The 20,715-nt window shown below is 39.7% G+C and overlaps 1 protein-coding gene across 1 annotated transcript in view; it reads right to left on the reverse strand.

The window, feature by feature from the left end:
• The window catches only part of DGKD (diacylglycerol kinase delta), a 1,200,459-nt gene that overhangs the window by 520,575 nt on the left and 659,169 nt on the right, over window positions 1–20,715 (reverse strand). Inside the window, exon 4 of the mRNA XM_044070581.1 lies at window positions 15,890–15,994. Within this exon, the coding sequence (XP_043926516.1) occupies window positions 15,890–15,994 (105 nt within the window). The remainder of the gene's footprint in view (window positions 1–15,889; window positions 15,995–20,715) is intronic.

Here is a 20,715-nt window from a genome sequence, read left to right on the forward strand (position 1 = left end):
GTCTAGCCTCACTTCCTATAAAATAAACCAAAGATAACCACGCACCCTGGCTTACAAAGACTACAAAATAACTAATGCAAAATACGGACAAAGCCTGGAAAAAAAAATCAGCTGCATAACCAAACGAAACATATAACTACTGACAAGAAAGAGTACTTTACTCAGCAATTATCTGACCATAAAAATAATCCAAAAAAATTTTGGTTCACTATTTCATCATTGATTACCTCAGGATCAAAACAAACCCTGCATCAGTCACAGACAAATCCCCGTCTCAAATAGCAGAAATGTTTAATATACATTTTATAGAAAGTACAAAAAATCTAGTTAATAATCCCAATAAACCATACCTGCAAATTCTAAACCCTCTTCCCAAACTACTCAAATATCATCACCAAAACAGACATCCTTTACATTGCAACCAGTATCCACCAGCTACATACAGTACCTGTAACAAAAAAATAAAACCTATCTCCCATTCAGTTGACAACCTCACATCAAAATACTTAAAACTTGCAGCTGAGGATATTGCTTACCCGGTTGGTATTCTCATAAACAGATCCCTCTCAGAAGCATGTGTTCCAACAACTTGGAAAAAATCAATTGTCACCCCCCTACATAAAGGAGGAAAATCAATAGAACTAGTCAGCTATTGCCCCATTTCAATTCCGTCTCCTCTCTCCAAAATTTTGGGAAAATGTGTCCACAAGCAACTCCCTGACTACCTTACTCATAATAACCTACTTACATCCACCCAACATGTCTTCCTTACTCATAATAACCTACTTACATCTACCCAACATGGCTTCCGACCCACACATAGTACAACAGCCCTAATAACCTTCACAAATACAATCAACAGAGCTAGAGACTTAGGCATCTAACCTCAACAATATTCCTAGACCTATCAAAGGCATTGGACACTGTCACACCTCAAATTTTTGCATGAACTATCTTCACTATTCCTTACACATACTTCTCTACAATTGTTCTCATGCTACCTATACCAAAGACAACAGTTTGTAAAATGACAAGGCTCCCTCTCACAATATTTACCCAATAAAACAGAGATTCAACAAGGCTCCATCCTCAGTCCCCTTCTTTTAAACATTTTCATAAATAACCTCCATAACACTTACTGCCAAAGTACTATTATCCAAAATGCGGATGATTCAAAGTACAGTTGTGTACACTTACCATAAATGTAGATGTTCAAGTGTATTCACTGTTGCAGTCATTACATTTGGGTAATCTGCTGGCAGGTTGCCCTCAGTCGTCCTGATTAACAAAGTCTTGGGTCCTGCGTCAGTTGTTGTCCCTTCTTCCATGACATCGGGTCGTTGGGGGTATAAAACATGCAGCCGACGCCATTACATCAGTTTTTCTTGCCCCAGATGTAAGGTGCCCCCCAAATGGGGAGCAAAATATATATAAGACACACACAAATATACCTCCAAACAAAAGCAAATACACCAAAAAGGCTTGTACGCATAATAAAAGAAAGAAGAGGTATAGTAAAAGAAAAACAGGGGGCTGGAGGGATGGTAACTAGGACTGCAACAGTGAATACACTGGAACATCTACATTTATGGTAAGTGTACACAACTGTATTATGTTCATCATGTTTCACTGTTGCAGTCATTATATTTGGGCAGATTCCCAAAGCTAAGGTTGGGAGGATGGAATTATACAGCATTAGGACCAGCTATAAGTCCCTGCAAATCAGCAATGGCAAAGCCAGCTCTGGATTTAGAGGAAAATTGTAAGTGATAATGCTTGGTGAAAGTATGAACTGAACTCCAGGTAGCAGCTTCTAGAATATCCCTGGTAGGAACACCTCTGAGAAAGGCTGCTGAAGTAAATGCAGCCCTGGTGGAATGAGATCTGATCCCCTGGGGGATAGGTTTTCCATGGTGCTTATAACAGAAATGAATACAATGGCTTATCCATTTAGAAATGTTTTGCTTTGAAATAGCCTTCCCCTCTGCCCTGCAGCAAATCCTACCAGCAGTTGTTCAGATTTTCTTTGAAATTTAGTCCTGTCCAAGTAGAATCGAAGTTGTCTGTGAACATCCAATAAATGCAGAATCGGCTTTCCCTTTTTCTGTGGATTGGGAAAGAAAGTTGGCAAATGAATGGACTGATTAAGAGCCACACTGGATACCACCTTGGGCATGAATGATGGATTGGTCCTGAGTGACACCCTGTCCGCATGAAAGATGATGAAAGGCTCCACTGCCATAAGGGCCTGTAATTCAGATATCTTTCTAGCTGAAGTGATTGCTAAAAGGAAGGCTGTTTTCCAGGAAAGAAATTTTAAGTCTGCAGTTGCAGCTGGCTTAAAAAGAGGTAGCGTGCGTTTCTCCAATACAAAGTTAAGGTCCCAGGCAGGGGTTGGAACTCTCCTGGGTGGTCTCAAGTTTTTGGTCCCTCTGAGATACTGCTTTAGAAGAGGATGAGAGAAGGGGGGGGTCTGTGTTGCAATGAGCTGAAATGGCTGAGACATGGATTTTTATGGAAGAAAAAGACAGGCCCTTATGAAGCATCTCAAGTAAGCATTGCAAAATCTGAGGTAACTTGGGCACTGCTGTGCTCATCCCTTGAGATTGATTCCAGGCACAGAATCTTTTCCATTTGTCAGCATAAGATTTTCTAGTACTAGGTCATCTCACCTCCAAAATGACATCCATCACAGGCTTGCTGAGGGATGCTAAGGGTGAATTTAAGTGCGAAGCCAAGCTGCAAGATTCAATGTTTGGAGCTGAGGGTGCAGAATTTGGTTCTCCTGCTGAGACAGTAAGGAAGGTGTCTGAAGCAGGTGCCACAGAGAAATGTGCGACACACTGTGCAGGAGTGGGTACCAGTGTTGGTGAGCCCAGTCTGGAGCAATCAAGATAATTTTTGGTTTGTCCTGTTTGACTTTTAGTAGAACTTTGGAGAGCAAAGGCAGAAGGGGAAAGGCATAGACTGATAGGTTTTTCCAGCTGAATGACAGAGCATCCACTTTCCAGGCTGTTTTGTGATGAGTTCTTGTACAACATTTGTCCAATTGGAATTTCTGGGGACAGGCAAAAAGATCTATGTCTGGGCTCCCCCATTTGCATGTCAACATCTGGAAAATCCATGGTTCCAGTTTCCATTCGTGTGGGTCCATGAGATTTCTGCTTAGTTCGTCTGCCAGAACATTCTGCTTTCCTGGCAGGAATTGAGCTTGTAGTTGTACTTGGTAGGTCAAGGCCATGTTCCACAATGCCATGGCTAGTCTGCAGGGGGGTAGGAATGTGTACCCCCCTGCTTGTTTATGTACCACATAACCGTGGTGTTGTCCATCTTTATCAGTAATTGTCCTGGATGAAGGTAGTCCTTGAAGGCCGTCAGTGCATTCTGTACAGCTAGCATTTCTTTTTGATTGATATTAAGGTGCATTTGATTTGGGCTCCATTTGCCCTGAATGCACTTCCCTGCCAGATGAGCCTCCCAGGCATAGTCTGATGCGTCTGTAGTTAGGGTTTGGGCGGCAGGGGGTAGTGTGAATGGCAGTCCCTTGTTTTGGTGGCAGGCCTCTGCCCACCATAGGAACTCTAGGCGCAGGCAAGGTATGAGAGGAATCATTGTTTCCAGGCTGTGACAATGTTGACTCCATAAACTTTTTAAGTACCACTGAAGTTTCCTCATATGCAGTCTAGCATATGGAATTAGAAGAATGCATGAGGCCATGAACCCCAAGGCTTGCATTATTTGCCTTGCAGAATAGCAGGGTTTTTGTGGCTGCCTGTTTGAAGTAAGTCACCAAATGAATTTGCTTTTCTTGCGCAAGGAAAGCCATCTGGGCAGTTGTATTCAAGCTTGCACCCAGGAATGTAGTTTTTGAGAGGGTACCAGTTGAGATTTCTTTTAGTTTATGGTGTAACCTAGACAGGTTAGAAGTCTTTTTACAAACGCCAGATGTTTTAGAAGAATGACCTGGTTTTCTGCCTGAATTAGACAATCGTCCAGGTATGGATATATTTGAATGTTTCTTTGCCTCCAAAATGCAATTACTGGAGCCAGGCACTTTGTGAAAACCCTGGGCGTAGTAGACAAGCCAAAGGGCAGTGCAGAGAACTGATAATGCAGGCAGCCTGCTTTGAAGCGTAGGAATCTTCTGCAAGATTCCCCGATTGGGATATGCAGGTAAACCTCTTAACTCGAGAGTTGCCAACCAGGCATCCTTGCCTAGCATAGGAAGTAACTGGTGAAGAGTCAGCATCTTGAATTTTGGAATGTCCAGAAAGGTGTTTAGAGTAAACAGGTCCAGAATTGGATGCCATGATTTGTCTTTGCTGGGTACCAGGAAATGTCTGGAATAGAAACCTTGTCCCTTTTCCTCTTCTGGTACTAGTTGAATAGCCCCCATGTTTAGGAGGGAAACTACTTGTTTCTGAGCCTCTGCCCACTGATTTAGGGGCTGGTCTGGCCACCTGTTTGGAGTTGACAGAGTATGGAAATGAAATCTGTATCCCTGGGACACTATATTTAAAACCCATTTGCCCTGGGTTATAAGTTGCCAGTTTCTTGAATGAAGAGCCAGTTTTCCCCCCAAAGGGGCGGCTAAGAGGTAAGTGCTTGGTAATTTCAAATGGAAGTCACTGAGACTGTTTACCATAGGGTGGTGCCTTGTTGTTTCCAGATTTGGAAGTGGAAGCTCCCAACTGCATAGTTCTGAAAGTCCCTTGGGACTCAAACCTGTTGGTCTTGGAATGTCTGGGTTTGGCTGTAGTGACTCTGGAAGGAGCTGGAAAGAACCAGTTCTTAGTAGGCCAATGCCTACTAAATCTAGGAGGTTGCACTTGTAAGAAATCTTTCACAGTTTGCATAGATTTAGCTTTATCTTCCATCATTTTTAGAACTTCTTCAGCCTTACTGCCAAATAAACGGTCCTGCTGTAAAGCAGCATCCAAAAGTTTTTCTTGAACATGATCAGGCAGAGATTGCTCCTTAAGCCAAGCATGCCTTCTAAGCATAGACCCAGTAACAACAGCCCATACAAGAGGCCTCTAAGGAATCAAAACCATACTGCAAAGTATGTTTGCCAACTTGTTCAGCTGAATGCAATAAAACCTGCAAATCTTTATTCTCCACACAGTCAAGAATCAACATAATTTTCTGTTTAAGCAGTCCCATGATATGCTGTTGATATTTTAGCATATGGAATTGACAGTTTAAAGCCCTGATTGCGAAGATTGCAGAAGTATAAACCTTTTTACCCTATCTATCCAGCGCCCTGGAGTCTCTATCAGAAGGGGTAGGATTTTTAGCAGTAGAAGTCTTAATGCCCTTGGGCCCCTGACAAATGGTTTCAGGGTCCGCAATAGGATTTTTGAAAAGGAATTTATGGGACTCAGGAACCCTGTAGTACCTATCTGGTTTGCTAGGGGCTGGAGGCACGGAATCAGGGGCCATACTAGATTCCGAAAACACATCATCAACAATATCTAGTACAGGAGGTATAGCCAAAGGCCTATGCTGAGGAAGAAGGAAATCCCTAAGCCTCTTTTGTGATTTAGAGAAATCCTGACTTTCCCAATGGAAATGTTCTCTTAAGGTACGTAAAGTTTCCCCAAAAGAAAAATCCTCAGGTGAAGAAGCAGAGGGAATGGAATCCTCTGCATCAGAGTCCTCATAAGTAGGCATGGACACATCCAGATCATTAGAAGAGTCAGAAGAAACAGAGTCCTGTTCAGAAGATTCATTGTCAAATTCAATCCTAGGCCTCTTGGAAGGGGGGGGGGGCTGACTACCCCTGATTAGAGTAAATTAAATCTTCAGCCATTTTGATCATTTGTTTTTTAGGCATAGGGGCCTGAACATGTGGCCTGGGCGTCGGTTTTTTAGACATAGATCGAGATTTAGGCCTTAGCACTGAAGTTGGAGTCAGTTTAATATGCAAGTCTGTAGGCCTGAATACACCCTCAGAAGCCAGTGCCTGCTCAGCGGCTCTGGACCCATCCAAGGTAGAGACACCCGCGGGTTCCATATGTGAAGCATCTCGCGGCATACCGGACTCCGAATGGGTCTCAGTAGAGGCCTGCGAATCAGAAGTAGTGGGTATCAGGGGCTGCAAAAGCACCTCACTGAGTATCGGTGAACTGGCGACTAGCTTAGGAGAAGCGTCGTTGGCAGTTTTGGACCTCAATGGCCTGTCTCTTTTTCTTTGCGTTTTTTTGGTATTCCGGTAGTCGGATGGCTAACCGACGTCATTTCTGGATAATTAAACCGAGAACCGAAATACTTTGAAGCAAAAATGTACCGACGACGGATAGTGCGCTGATTAAATAAAGCACAAAACCGACAGCAAGGTACGTTGTGGTCAGGGCCTAGGCAAGGAATACAGTACAAATGAAAATCCGTATGAGGTATTTGCTTCCCACAAGTAATACAATTATTAACTTTTACTGACATCGGTAAGGAGCAAGGAAATGTTTCCCCAATGGGGTACTTAGCTTTAAGTTGAAGACTTCGGTTCTGAAACTCGAAAACAAATATTTCAGGAGTCGGTAGACTGGCACTTGTGAACTGCTTCTGCTTCGGGCACCGCACGGCAAGAAAGACTGATGTAATGGTATCGGCTGCATGTTTTAAACCCCTGACTACCTGATGTCATGGAAGAAGGGACAGCAACTGACGCAGGACCCAAGACCTTGTTAATTAGGCCGACTGAGGGCAACCTTCCAGCAGATTACCCAAATGTAATGACTGCAACAGTGAAAAGATGAACATCTATCAGTTCCTCCTCTAGGACTCTAACACACCTTAAACATATAACCCAAACAGCCTTCTCATCCACTGAAACATGGCTCAATAATGCACTACTCCTACTAAACTCAAACAAAACCAGACTACTACTCTTTACACTAAAATCATACTCCACCAACTTTAAAATACATTCCCTTAATAAAACAGAACTTGAAGTGGTCCCACATACTAAACTTCTAGAAATAACAACAGACAATAGACTAACCTTTGACCTGCATACTCATACACCATCAAAAACACACCAACTTAAAGATCTTTTAAAAAAAGTATGAGTGTTGATGACTGAGATGAATATCTGTTATGGACCTTGTATATAGTTTTGTTAGTTTATCTGGTGGTCGAATTTGTTAATATTGTTCTTTTCTATGAAAATCTAATAAAAAAGTTAAAAGAAACACACACACACACACACACACACACGCGCGCACAGCAAAAGACAGGAATACTACATTGACAAAAAGATTTTAGAGACTCAGACACAAAAGAACACTGGCCACCACAGACTTATTACCCTCTTTACTATATGGTGCCCCTACACTAACCAATCTCCAAACTACACCAATAAATAAGCTGGAATCCTGTTACAATAAAATTGCCAAATTTGCAACAGGATTACCATTCCACAAACATCATTGTGCTGCTCTTGCCTCCCTTAATTGGCTCACACTACCCCAGCAACTAAGGTACCAACAATTATGGACCACAAAGGGTGTATATTAATTACATTATCAAACTTTTAAAATTTCGAACGTCATATGGTCGAAGCCATATGATTGAACTTTTATTTAAAAGTTCGAAAATCTAAAAAAAAAAAAAAAAAAAAACAAACAGAAAAATCCTACCTGACCGTTTTAAGCAGGGGGGGCAAGCCCCACTGCACCCCCCACACCCCCGCTCTTTAAATATACCAACTCCAAGATTGCACTACAGTACAGGAAAGGGAAATCTTCCCATTCCACACTGTATGGAGATCTCCATTGAAACGTTCAAACATTTAAAAGTTCGATCATATGGTGCCAACCATATGACGTTCGAACTTTTAAAAGTTTGATAACATAATACACACCCGTCCACAAAATCATCTACAACTCAGAAATATGTCCCTCTATAAATTCTTTGCTCCATACATACCCTAGTCGAACTCTCCGCTCAGAAGACAAGGAACTAAAAGCTCTATATAAACCAAACAAAACTGCTGGGCAATCTCTTTACTCTTAATCTGTAGCTAAACTATGGAACGCACTACCTTTCAACACTACAACTATCTGAAATCTCAAGAAATTTACATTTAAACAATTTCTACTCATGTCAAGGAACTGTCCCTCCTCAAAACCAAACTGATTACGAATCACATAATTATAACTCTGCCACTCCACCTTTCTTCTCCTCCCTTCTCTTCTCTGCTCTCCAATTTCTGCTATATACCCTTCTCCAATTTCTCCTACCTACCTTTCCCTAACTTACTATACTCATTTATTCCTACTGTAAATCTCTTCACTTACCCTAAGGACCCACATCATTTCCTACCCTACTCTACTATATCTAATCTTGAACCCCTACTGTATAACTACCCATCTCCCACTGAATATGCAATACATTTGCTACCCCTTTCCAGCTACTTCTCACTATGAAAATACTTATATTTTCTGATCAACCTCACATTCTCTCCTCCTTACTACATCTTCCCCATATAAATATATATATATATATATATATATATATATATATATATATATATATATATATATATATATATATATATACACACACACATCCACGTCAAAAAATGTACCTAGACAAACTGAAAAACAATGCAATCACATTTATTTTTTTTTAACTCCTTTACAAACCAACTGCCTGTGTGTCAACATACTCCTACCTGTAACCATGTTAATATTTGTACTCTGCTAATTCATTGTATACTACTCTGTATTAGTATCTACTATTGTACTACAGTTGTATGTAACTGTTAAATACTGTACAAATAGTTTAGTCTTTGTTAATGGAGCTTTTCTTCCCGGGCCTCTGCTGAAAATGGGTTTCTGACCCAGTCAGACTTTCCTGGTAACCAAATGCCAAGTAAATAAATGCAAAGTACATATGTCTATACAACTTGTAATAGACTTGGCATGCTACTGTCACTATACTGGAGACAAAGTAGTAGTTCTTCTGAGTAGCAACAATTAATAAGCCTGAAATGGCATAAAATGAGTCAGAGAACATCTAGAACAGAGCTTCTAGGACCACTAGTCCCTTACCTGCTTTCCATATACAAAGATTTTGACAAAAGCTTAGTAGGGGGTCCCACCTAGTCAAAAACTGGCCCTGCTCAGAAGTATGAACAGCAGGTCACTATAGCATGTGTGTTGGGTAGGGGCAATAAAGTCATTATGCTTTTACCTTTTCCTCACAGTGAAAGCTCACAGATGTACACAGAAGACCACCACTACAGCCTAAGAGCAGTGTACTGTGATCATTATTTCTTCACTTTCATCATACTTAAACATTAGACATGTAAACAAGGTAAGGAGGCATGGTGTGTGTGTGTGTGTGTGTGTGTGTGTGTGTGTGTGTGTGTGTGTGTGTGTGTGTGTGTGTGTAACAACTATTTTTATTTATTTTATTTTACATTTGTTAACTGGGAAAATCCAGCTGGACCAGATCCATTTTCAGTGGAGGCCCAGGGAGAAAAGCTCCACAATTAAGAAGACATTTATACAATTAGAGATATACGTACATTTATACAATTAGAGATATACATACAAAACAGGTAATAGCACAAAATGTATTTACAAGTAGAGTTATTCTTTACTTTGTTAACTATAGTTAAACTTGCAGTGCAGGACTAAGATACAGTTTTGATATATTTACAAGGGTTCAGTGAAAGGGTTTAGACAGATATATTCAGAGTTTGGTTTCCTGTAGTTACTAGGTTTTGCAGTACAAAAGTTACAGTCTGAGATAATTTTACAAAGGTACTAAGAACTGCTTACAGATTTAGTAAGTATATATAGAAGGGAGCAGAAAGAACAATATGATATGAGTCAGTATTTCAATGTGCATAGATGTAGTGTGATGTTTAGACGGAAGTAGATTGACAGAAGATAGAAGAAAGGTACAGGGATTGTCATGTCATACATGGGCAAATCCAAGTTGTCCTGAGATGAGATTTGAGTGATTTTTTTGAAGTTTGTATTTGTTGTTGTGGAGGTTATATTGGTGGGGAGATTGTTCCATTTTTTGGCTATGATGTGGGAATAAAGGGCTTTTCCTGCAGTGTTGCTAGCAGTAGTAACACTGAGGAGGGGTTTATTGGAAGAGCGTAAAGGGCGACTGGAAGAGTGGGAGGTTATTAGATGACTGAGGGCTGGAGTTTTGTCTGGGTGGTTTCTGATGTTAAAGACGTAGGTGAGTTGTTGGTAAGATAGTAAGTAAATTTCTTTTAGTACTTGGCAGTGATGAGTTCTAAAGGGGGAATTGTTGGCAAATTTAGCTACTTTGTTGTAGCATGCTTCTAACTTATCCAGATCTGATGTTTTAGTGTGGGTTAGGATAGGTGCTGCATAAGTAAGTGTCGATAGGAGTTGTGTTTGAGCTAGAGTGATGCATGCTTTTTCTGTGAGATAGTTTTTGTGCCTGTATAGGGTTCCCATTTTCTTATGTACCTTTTGAATAGTTTCTGCTATGTGAAGATCAAATGCTAGGTTGTTGTCTACTTCAACTCCTAGGAGTTTTGTGTGAGTGGATGGAGAGATGATAGTGCCATTCCTAGATAAGACAGAGAAAGTGAAGGGGGAGGATTTAGTTTTATTAGGTGTGAACAGCAGAATTTGGTTTTGTTAGGATTAAGTATAAGTTGGATGTCGGTGATCCAATTTTCAATAGCAGAGAAAGATTCCTGGGCTAGTTGTTGGAGGGTATTGACAGATGGGGCTGCACAGATGAGAGTGGAATCGTCTGCATACTGAATTAGAGAGGTTTGCTTAGAGGAGGTATATAGATTGTTTGCAAAAATCGTGAAAAGTAGTGGGCCAAGTATAGAGCCTTGAAGTACCCCTATTGAGTTGGGGAGAAGAGGGGATAGCTCATTTTTCCATTGTACAGATTGTTGTCTGTTCGACAGGTAGCTATTGAAACATGAGATGGTAGAGGAAGTAAAGGATAGAGAATGAAGGCTGTCCAGTAGTTTAGGGTGTGAGACCAGATGAAAGCTTTTGAGAGGTCTAAGAAGCTAGCAGATACATAGTTGCTGTTTCTATGTTGATTACCAGGTTGGTGAAAGAGAGAAGAGCAGAAGTTGTACTATGGTGAGTGCGGAAACCATGTTGGGTGGATGAGAGAAGCTTGTTAGTATCTAGGAATTGCATAACCTGTGAGTGTATGCATTTTTCTAGGAGCTTAAATAATGGGGAAAAATAGCTATTGGCCTGTAGTTGGAAAAGAGGTATGATGTAGGATATTTTCCATAGTTGTGGTACACAGGCTTCCTGAATGGACCTGTTTATTAGGATTGATACTCGGATAAGCAAGAGAGTCAGCTGCCATTCTTAGGAAGTTAGCGGGTATACTGTCTGCAGCTAATGTGGTAGGTTTTAGTTTGTGGAGCAGGTTGATGTAGGGACTGGAGAGAGGGAGAAGGATGGTTGGTTGGTAGTATTGTCAGGAGTGTTTTTAGTGGTTGTGTTTGATGAGGTATTGGTGTTTGTTAGCTGGTTGGATAGAGTTTGGATTGAGTTTATGAAGTGAGAGTTAAGCTGGAAGGCAATATCTTTGCTGTTAATATATGGGGAGGTGGGGGTGGGGGTAGCAATTGTTCCAGGTTTTAGCAATGAGTTGACAGAATGCCAAAACTTTTGGGTGTTGTTTGCGTGTTTGTTTTGGAGGCCTAGGAAGTAGTTTTGTTTGTCCTGTTTGATTTGTATTTTGGCTAGTTTCCCAAGTTGTTTGTACTTTTGTTTGGTTTGTTCAGAGATGTCTTGTTTCCACTGCTTCCAGGTCTTGTCTCTGGTTTTAAAAAGGGCTCGTGTCCCAACTTAACCATGGTGCATAGTTTGCTTTTATTTTTCTCTTAAAAGGTGCTAAGGAATTCAGAACTCAGATAAATGTATTATTAAAGTATTCTACTGCCTGATCTAGGTGTACGGCATTTAGAGGGAGCCAGTTACATTGGTGAAGAATGTTGTTTAGTTTATCTGGGGTTAAGTCACGATCATCCCTGATGTTTTTATAGGTTATGGGTTTGGGGATTTTGGTTCGTTTCCTGAGGAGGAAAGTAGGGAGATAGTCACTGAGTATGTAGTGATGTTTGGGGGTATTTACTAGTGTCCAGTCAATAATGGTTTGTTTATGGGTTTTTTTATCTATTCTGGCGGGGTCTTGAATTAGTTGTGTGAAGTTGTAGAGGTTAATACTGTTGGTTAGGTTTTTGGAGATGAAGGTTTGCTAGTTGGTATTGAGGTCACCTAGTAATATTGTTTCCTGAGGGCAAATTTGATTCAACCATTGAAGGATTTCTTCTACGGCTGGGGAGTTATTTCCAGGAGGAATGTAGCAACAAAGGATGTTAATTTTTTTCTCATTGTTTATTGATAGAATAGAGCCTATGGTTTCAGCATTTTGAAATTATGGTAGAGGGGTATGAAGTGGTTGGAGGTTTACTTCATTTTTAAATAGAATTGCGACTCCACCACCCATCCTATTTGCTCTATCTAGCCTTAGGCTGCTGTAACCTGGTGGCAGAATCTCATCACTAGTGATATGTGGTTTCAGCCATGTTTCGGTAATAGTTATGATGTCAGGGGAGTAGTGAGAAATAAAAGCATGTAGGTCTACTTATTTATTTGAAATACTTCTTATGTTGATATTAATTATTAGGAGATCAGATTGAGCTCTATTTGGAAGGTTAGTAAAGGAGGGTCCTGGGTTTGGGTGTATGTCACCAGCTATGAGGAGTATTTTACTGAGTTTAAATATGTGTTTGACAACATAGGTTGGGTTTGACAGTGATATGTATACTGCTTTCCTATTGATAGTAGTAGGTAGATGGGTGTTGGGTGTGTGTGGCATAATATTTGTGGAAAATAAAGTTGGACAGAATGTAAAGCATATATGGGAGGTGATGTGTCTTTCGGTATGTGTACTATGGAATGAGGTGGTGTCTAAGGGTAGGTTAGTTTGTATGGTTGTAGTGTAGGAAAGGGATGTCAGGGCTAGTAGGAGTAAGGGTAGTAGAACTTGCATTATGGTTGTTTGGAAGTTTTTAGTAATGTTATTTGATAATGGGGTGGATGTAGGGATGAGTGAGTGCAGGTATAGGTATGATGTTAGAGTAGGACGAGCTATAAATTAGCTCTGGCTGGTGACTGGAGTAGGAAGAAAGTCAGGTGAGAAAGGTGAGGTATAAGTTTAGGTGCAGTGGGGGTGGGTGAGATTTGGGGGAAGGGTAGGGGAGCGGAGTGAGCCCAGAAGGCGAACGGAGCGGGTACAGACCCCCCAGCAGAGGTGAGTACCAAAAACGTATCAGTGAGTGTAGGTGAGGGCTTAACATTGATAGTGGTGCTAAGACTGCTAGAGTCTGTAGTTAAATTAGGCAAATAGGTTGTAAAAGACTATTACAGCAGATAGATATGAAATAAAGGGTTGCTAGACCTGGAAGAGCACTAGATAAATGTAAGTACATTACTGTGGCCATTTGTTCTTTCAGTTATTTCCCACTCTAAGATAAGGGTACAGTGGCTGTCTTAGGGGTAGTGATGAGAATAAGGAAGTATTCTATTTAAATGCATAACAGCACAGAATTGAAATATATGACTGTGGCCATTTATTCTTTCACTTTTATCCTAATATATCACCAGAAGGTGGTTGTTTTTTTGGGGGGGGGGGTAGGCAAGCGGGCATTACCAGAGAAGATTTATGCATCCTCTGTAGTATCGGTCTCATTTTATATGGAACTACTGTTTTGTGTTTTGAGCATGAAGCTTTGGGCATAACTTACTTCGGGTCTATATTATTCCAATGAAAACTCACGCGAAACCCGTTTGAGCGACACATAGTAAGCGAAAGTCTCAAATATCAAATAAAAAAAAAAACAAACTTAACAGACGAAACTGTTTCAGCTACTTAAATATACCAACTCCGAGATCGCACTCCATTGAAGTAAAGGGAAGAATTCCCTACAGCGATCTCTGTTCACTTTTGTGATATTTGAGATATTCGCTCACTATGTGTCCCTCAAATGGGTTTCACTTAAGTGAGTTTTTGTTGGGATAATATAAACCCCTTATTTCTTCCTTGAAAGACAAAAAAATAAGATTGAGTTTCTTTCATTACTGATGATTTTTGCACAGGTCATCAATGGATTAAAAGGCTGTAAAATGCACCTTGGAACACCTAGATTCCCATGGCTTAGTGCTATTATGCCCATTACAGTTATATTGTAGTCTTGGTCAGTAAGAGTGTGTTGAAAGAGAAAGCTAAAAAGTAATGAAATGGGAAATAAAAACAGAAAGAAGCAATCTGTCCAGATGGTGTGGATAGGCCAAGGTGCGGAGGTTGGTCCTGGGGGGTGCTGTAGAGAAGGGAACCAGTGGCCAACAGTGGGGGGCTTCAAGTCCCTTATGCAAGTTTTTAGTTCACCCAAGGTCAAATCTGCTGATCACAAATGGCATCTGAGGAGTGCACAGTTGCAAAGCTGGCTAGAATAAGTGGGTACTGATACAGTCTGTAGACAAATGTGACTGACCCAGCTCTTTTTCCTGATCACAGAGAAAAGGTCAATGCCCTACTGTAGTACAGCTCCACCTCATTCAAGACTCCCATAACCATTCATATACTTCCTACATGCCCCTTGCTTTGAATTCACCAACCACCGCTGTCTGTAAATAAAACCGGAGAAAGGTTAGAAATTAGTAGAATAAAGGCCAGCTGGCAATTTATGTATTCAGCTGCAATACTGCTAACTGGTAAACCAGTGCAAAGGATCACATATACAACCACATCTGGCAAGATGAAGCTTAAAACAAGAATTGTCATAGGAGAAATATACTCTGATGAATGAGATGTTTACTAATCTTCTCATCTACTCAAGTCTAAACTAATGCAAAACTCTCTCCATAGGAGGTCTGCTATAAGAAAAAAAAACATACATTGCAATATGTATATAGGAATACTGCACAGACCAACACCAAAGAATGCATATGCTGATTACAGATACAAAGTTTATGAAGCACTACGTCACCAGGTGATAGCAAATGCAGCAGGCTTAGGTGGAAATAAATTATGTATGTAAGTCTGGTAAGAATAGCCTCATCTTTCTGTATGATTGACTGCAGGCCTGATGGGAATGGTCTTGACTCTGCATGTATGTGTACAATTATCACAGTCATGACGGGAAAGGTTGTGTCACTGGTATACTTAGTATAGGCCTACAATGTCCGTGGGCTACTATACATATTTATTCCCGGTCTAGAAGGGATTGTTTAATGATGGACTGCTGAGGAATAAGTGATCGTGCCTCTTTGTGTACTGGGTTAATGCAAACAACACCTCTGAATTTATATCTATTTTATGTTAATTTCACCTTACAGTAATGTGTGAAAGTATATATTGAGGTTGCAGGAAGTTGAGAACGAGTCTTTTAAATGTACATGTGTATCCACAACATGCTAGTACTAACATTTGCTGACATACTTACTGCATATTTTACATGTGTATGCAGGTCAGGACATGTAGTAATAACAGCCCCTATTAGAGGTTTATTATAGCCTATAGTCTAGGAGCATGAGTGCGCATGCATAGTGTTAATACACCATGAGGTGCAAAGGAGCTTGCAGGACTACTGTAGTTTTCAAGAAACCAAAATGGCAATATTACAAACTGTGCATGGAAGTATGAATTACTGTCATATGTGTGCATATGATTTCTACATGCTAGTTGCTCGTAATTTTTTTTCTTAAGTGCACATGCATCATCTACAAGTATGGCCAGATATGAATAAGTGCAAGCAAAATGTGCAGTTAAAAATGTACAACTGGGAAATAAAGATTGCTGGGAAAAAAGAGACTTTCAACACTACATTTAGAAGATGCATCCCTACCTCAAAAAGTTCCCTATTTTGAACACTTTTTAAGGCTGCAATCCATTCTTCCATCTCCTTGCGGTTTTCAGCACATAGAATAATCCTGTGGCATGGAGTGATAATCTGTAAAAGATACATTAGTCCATAAAGCACCTGCTGGTTAAAGTCTTATTGTAACAATCTCTTGTATTTTTAAAGCAGAAACCAAACACGCTGAAAAAAAAGGTGAAGTTATCTCTCTTCCTCCTCTATCTTCACATTTGAAAGGATTTGGGTTACTTTATTTTCAAGTCTTTTATACATTTAAATGCCTGCAAACAGCTAAACATCATAATCAGCTGGGCAGGTCCTAAAAAATACAAAACTTAACAATGAAAGCAATTACATCAGTACAGGAATAGACAACAAAACACTACTTTTGGCTATTGTTCTACTAAGAGAGAAAAAGGCAGTCATTTCACAATGGCAGACTGCAACCTCATAGTGCTTGGTTTCCTGGTTCTAATGTCAGCTGTTATGCCGTCTGTGGGCACCTGCATGTTCTCTATGTTCATGCGGGTTTCTGCATTGGTCCCCATTTTACTTTCCTTCCTCAAAAGACATTCATGCAGGCTACATGTCACAGAAAAATGTTACTTAGTGTTAAGTACGTGTGTGCCCTATGCTAGACTTGCACCCAGTCTGGGGCTGGTTACTGCCCTGCATGCCCTACTTACCAAGACAGGCCTGAGAAACAGATAAAAGCAGGGAAAGACCAATGCAGGACATACACCTACAAATTCAGACTTGGATGCAGCAGGTAACCAAAAGCATATATTTTAAGGCAGAACTTGCACTGTAGTTGTGTGCCTGGATGGCATGGGTCAGTTAGTCAACATTCACAAATATACCTCTCAAATGTCCAGATTTTCGCAGAATATCCAAATTTTAACCTCCTATTTTAGGTCTGCTCCATGTAAGCGTTGTAGTTTTCTGGAAAATTATAGAGGATCGAAGTCACTCAATAATGACAGACATTTGAGTTTCAGGTTTCATAATCTTCAGAAAATTCATGGCAACACAAAAACTTGTTTCTTTTAAGTTCAAGTTTGTAACAGCAATATTTAAAATCTGTCCCCTGATTTTGAGCCTTTGTTCTGTTATGTTTGGCTTTCTCTTGACTTCTTGTGCTAAGAGGCTGATAGGTATACTCAAAAGACCACAGTTATATCCCAGGCTAAGCTGCTTTAATCTTATACAACGTACTATACTAGAAGCAAAGGAACGGCAGTGGAATCTGGAAAGCAGCTTTTTCTAAAAAAGGCAACAATCTTAACAAGTACCTTAATTAAACTTGTTTGTAATGCAAGAAAGCCATGTAGCAAAAAAAAAATTCTAGCCCAGGTGACTGGAAATGGGTTTAGACAAAGGCAAGAAAAAAGATCAAGCCATCCATATTTGGGAAATGTGTACTGTAGTAAAATGGCCTAAAATTGTATTTCTGTACATACTGTTGGATTTAGTCACTATTGCTAACAGCTATAGCAGAGGTTTGCAACCTGTACAGACAAGTGCTCACCAGAGCGGTTTATTCTGCAACACCAGCTCCATCCCATGAAACAACTTTTTTTCTTCCCCTAGATGAGTTTGCCTCACTCCCTGTCAGCTATCAGGCCTCTCCAATCAGATTTTAGCCCATCCACTCAGCAGCCATTGCGGCAGCATGCATCGTCAATGGCAACCTTTTTGTTAGGACATTTACACTGACCCCAATTCCATCCCCAGGGTGGGGGGATGAGAACATAATTGCAGGACTCACAATGCCTTCCCCACATGGGTGTACATGCCACCCATTACTGGCTTGATTAACCTAACACCTTCACACAGGCAGCATCTTTTGTATCAAAACCCCTCTTCTGAAGTACTGGTGGATTCTACAGACCAAATACCGAATCCTGCCGTACACCTCTCAAGATTCAAAACTCATCAGGCAAAACATTCTTAATCTGTACTAGGGGGTTTGTAAAGTTCAAACATTCAGCCATCCACATTTAACAAAATATCTATTAAAGCCACTTCCAACAAGGTCATTTAATTCCGAGTCATGCATGACTGTGTCAAAACACCTTGGGCATATGAAGGAAAACGTATTGGAATTCCAGAACTACAGAATTTAGTTATTTCTGAAAATACGTGTATTAGGTTTGTAGTACAAGATCTCACCTCTGAGAACCCTTATTGACTTACTTGGGAGCTCTACCAAAATTCATCTAGCAGCTGCAGGAAATACATTCATATGTTTTCTGTATTAAACTAACAGGTCGATAACTGTCAATGACAGTCTTGTGTGCAGGAGTTACATGAGCTTTCTTTGAAACCTCTGGTGCAAACTCAAATTTAAGCATTTGCTAGAACAAATAGGTCAAGACTGGAGTTAGTTGTTCATTAATGCTCTATAAAAGTACAATTTATATTGATATTGCCCAGACATGGGACAGAATCTTTTATCATTCTGTCTATAGCTTAGTGGGACAGGAATCTAAAGGAGTTTTAGAAAACAAAGCAGTACTCATGTTTGATAAATTGCTACAATCCTTGCAAAAATCCAAGGCAAGACAACCAAGCAACTTATTTGCTCTCTTGCTGTTTGTCTCATTTCTATCCATATATATTTTAGTAAGACATTAGAGCAGCCTTCAATGGTTGCTTCTCTAAGATGCTTAAAAATGCATGTGCGCGGGTGTGTGTATTACTATTATCAGTGGTGAAATTAACTATACAGAATTCCTATTTTCTCAGTTTATCGAATGGATTTCTGTTCACATTTGTCCAACATTTCCTTTCCGTCTTGAAAGTCTCATTAAACACCTGTTCACCATGATATTTTTTTTTTCTTCTCCTAAGGAATGAGAGAGCTCTCACATACTCAGTTTTAAATAAAATATATATTAACCATCTTTTATGCTTGACTTCCTTGTTTGATCATACTAGCTCCAGCAATACAGATCATTTGCTGATGGCATCATAATCATCCCAAACAATGCATTTTTACTGATTTTACTGCACTCTCTCTTTAGGCAGCTTGTGGAATAATATGAAAGTTACACAACTGAAGTCTGAGTTTAGTTGAGAGGAAATTACACAGACCTCCTTGGTGCATATCTCCTCTTGTTATAAGATGGCACCCAGAATATTAATAAATATTGTTGTCTTATTTATTAGTTGGATTAGTAACAGGATATTCATATAATCTATATAGCACCCCTTGTGTCTAATGAAGTAAAATATATCCCCATGAAATCTCTGGGCTACTTAGATCATCTGGGTACAAGGTGCTTGGACTACACCAACATTTTATGATTTGCTTTGAGAATACTTTAAGCTTATTACAACTTATTGAACTCTTTTCATAAAAACAACAGCAATTTCAAATCTGTCAGTGACAACATCAAGAGAAATTGAAAGCACCAACTTCACTATAGCAGTTTAATCTTGCATTCACAAAAGAATACGTAAGTGACATGCCCCCTTCCTTTTGGCCCAACTTAATACTATGAAATTTTTCAAAGCCAGGTACACATAACAGTTATTTAATAGTTTCAGTGGCACAACATTTTCATAAATGTTGATATTCTCCTCAGTTATTAATGCCATTAAACAAGAATGTTACCATTCAGACTCTTAGCATTACACAATACACAATAGAAGTTTGGTATTACCACTGCTTGTTGTAGGACTTACAGATGTATCAGTTCCCATTCTAAAAAAATCCTGCACGGTCTTTTTCAAGTTTGTGACAAATTATTCTACTGCTCAGATGACATAAATGACATTTTTTCTTTTGCAAAGTAAGATCTAATCCCAGCATGTATTTCCATACGAAAAAGTGCATATTACCAGATTCTAGAGTTAACCTTACTTTGCTGTTCATGTCACTGGTACACTTTAACAGAATTTCACCATGTTTTGGGAAGATGCCTAATAACATTAACTTTGCACCAGCACTGTCACATATTTTGATAATTTCTTTAATTTCATCTAGTATTCTGTCCTGAGAGTGCGCCAGATGCTGCAGTTACCAGAAGGGAGAACTAAGAGTGAAAAAACTATTTCTAGAACCCCTGAAAACTATGACTACTTACTTACAGTCAGTAATGGAGACTATTTCTAATTCCATTTCAAATAGTCCCCTATTACAAGAATTCCTAGTTTTTGCAAACTTTCATTTGTTGGATTCAAACAGTTTGAATGAGGTCACCTGAAATGCCTAACAAATAGGAGCTCCTTGTGAACTAACAGCAATTCCCTAAGCACACAGATTTAAAACATTAATTACAATTACCCCCTAAAAGCATCTCACATCAATCATTACTACCATCCAATACATTCAGCATCTCCGTCAACTGCTCTACACCTTAGTTTGCACTTTTACGTCAACACTATGTGAATCACAAGCTATGTGTATAGCCGGATTAGATGAGACTACATCCTCATCAGAGTCCAGGAAATTATTTTCCTTTTCCTCCTGGATGATGCAAGTACATTCTTATTAACAAATTTGTCCTCTTTATCCACAGAAAAGTTTAACACTTCACAATCTTCACTCACATCAGTGTGTAAATTTAAGTTAATAGATGATAGACAGAATAATTCAGTTTCACTCTGTCTATATAAAAACATCCTTACTTTCAAGTTGTTTCCTAGTAACCTGTTACCTTTTAATAAGAATTGGACATCTGTTACAGACCTGACCACAATCAGGGTAAACTGACAAAAGCAATTACATTTTAGGCACTTTTTCACACAGCTCCTATCAATGTGGTCATTTATACAACAAGAATAAAAGTGTTCCGTGGTCCAAGTGT

Source organism: Protopterus annectens, chromosome 4.part1 (genome assembly GCF_019279795.1).
Source record: "Protopterus annectens isolate FY-2018-M chromosome 4.part1, PAN1.0, whole genome shotgun sequence".
Taxonomy (NCBI): Eukaryota; Metazoa; Chordata; order Ceratodontiformes; family Protopteridae; genus Protopterus; species Protopterus annectens.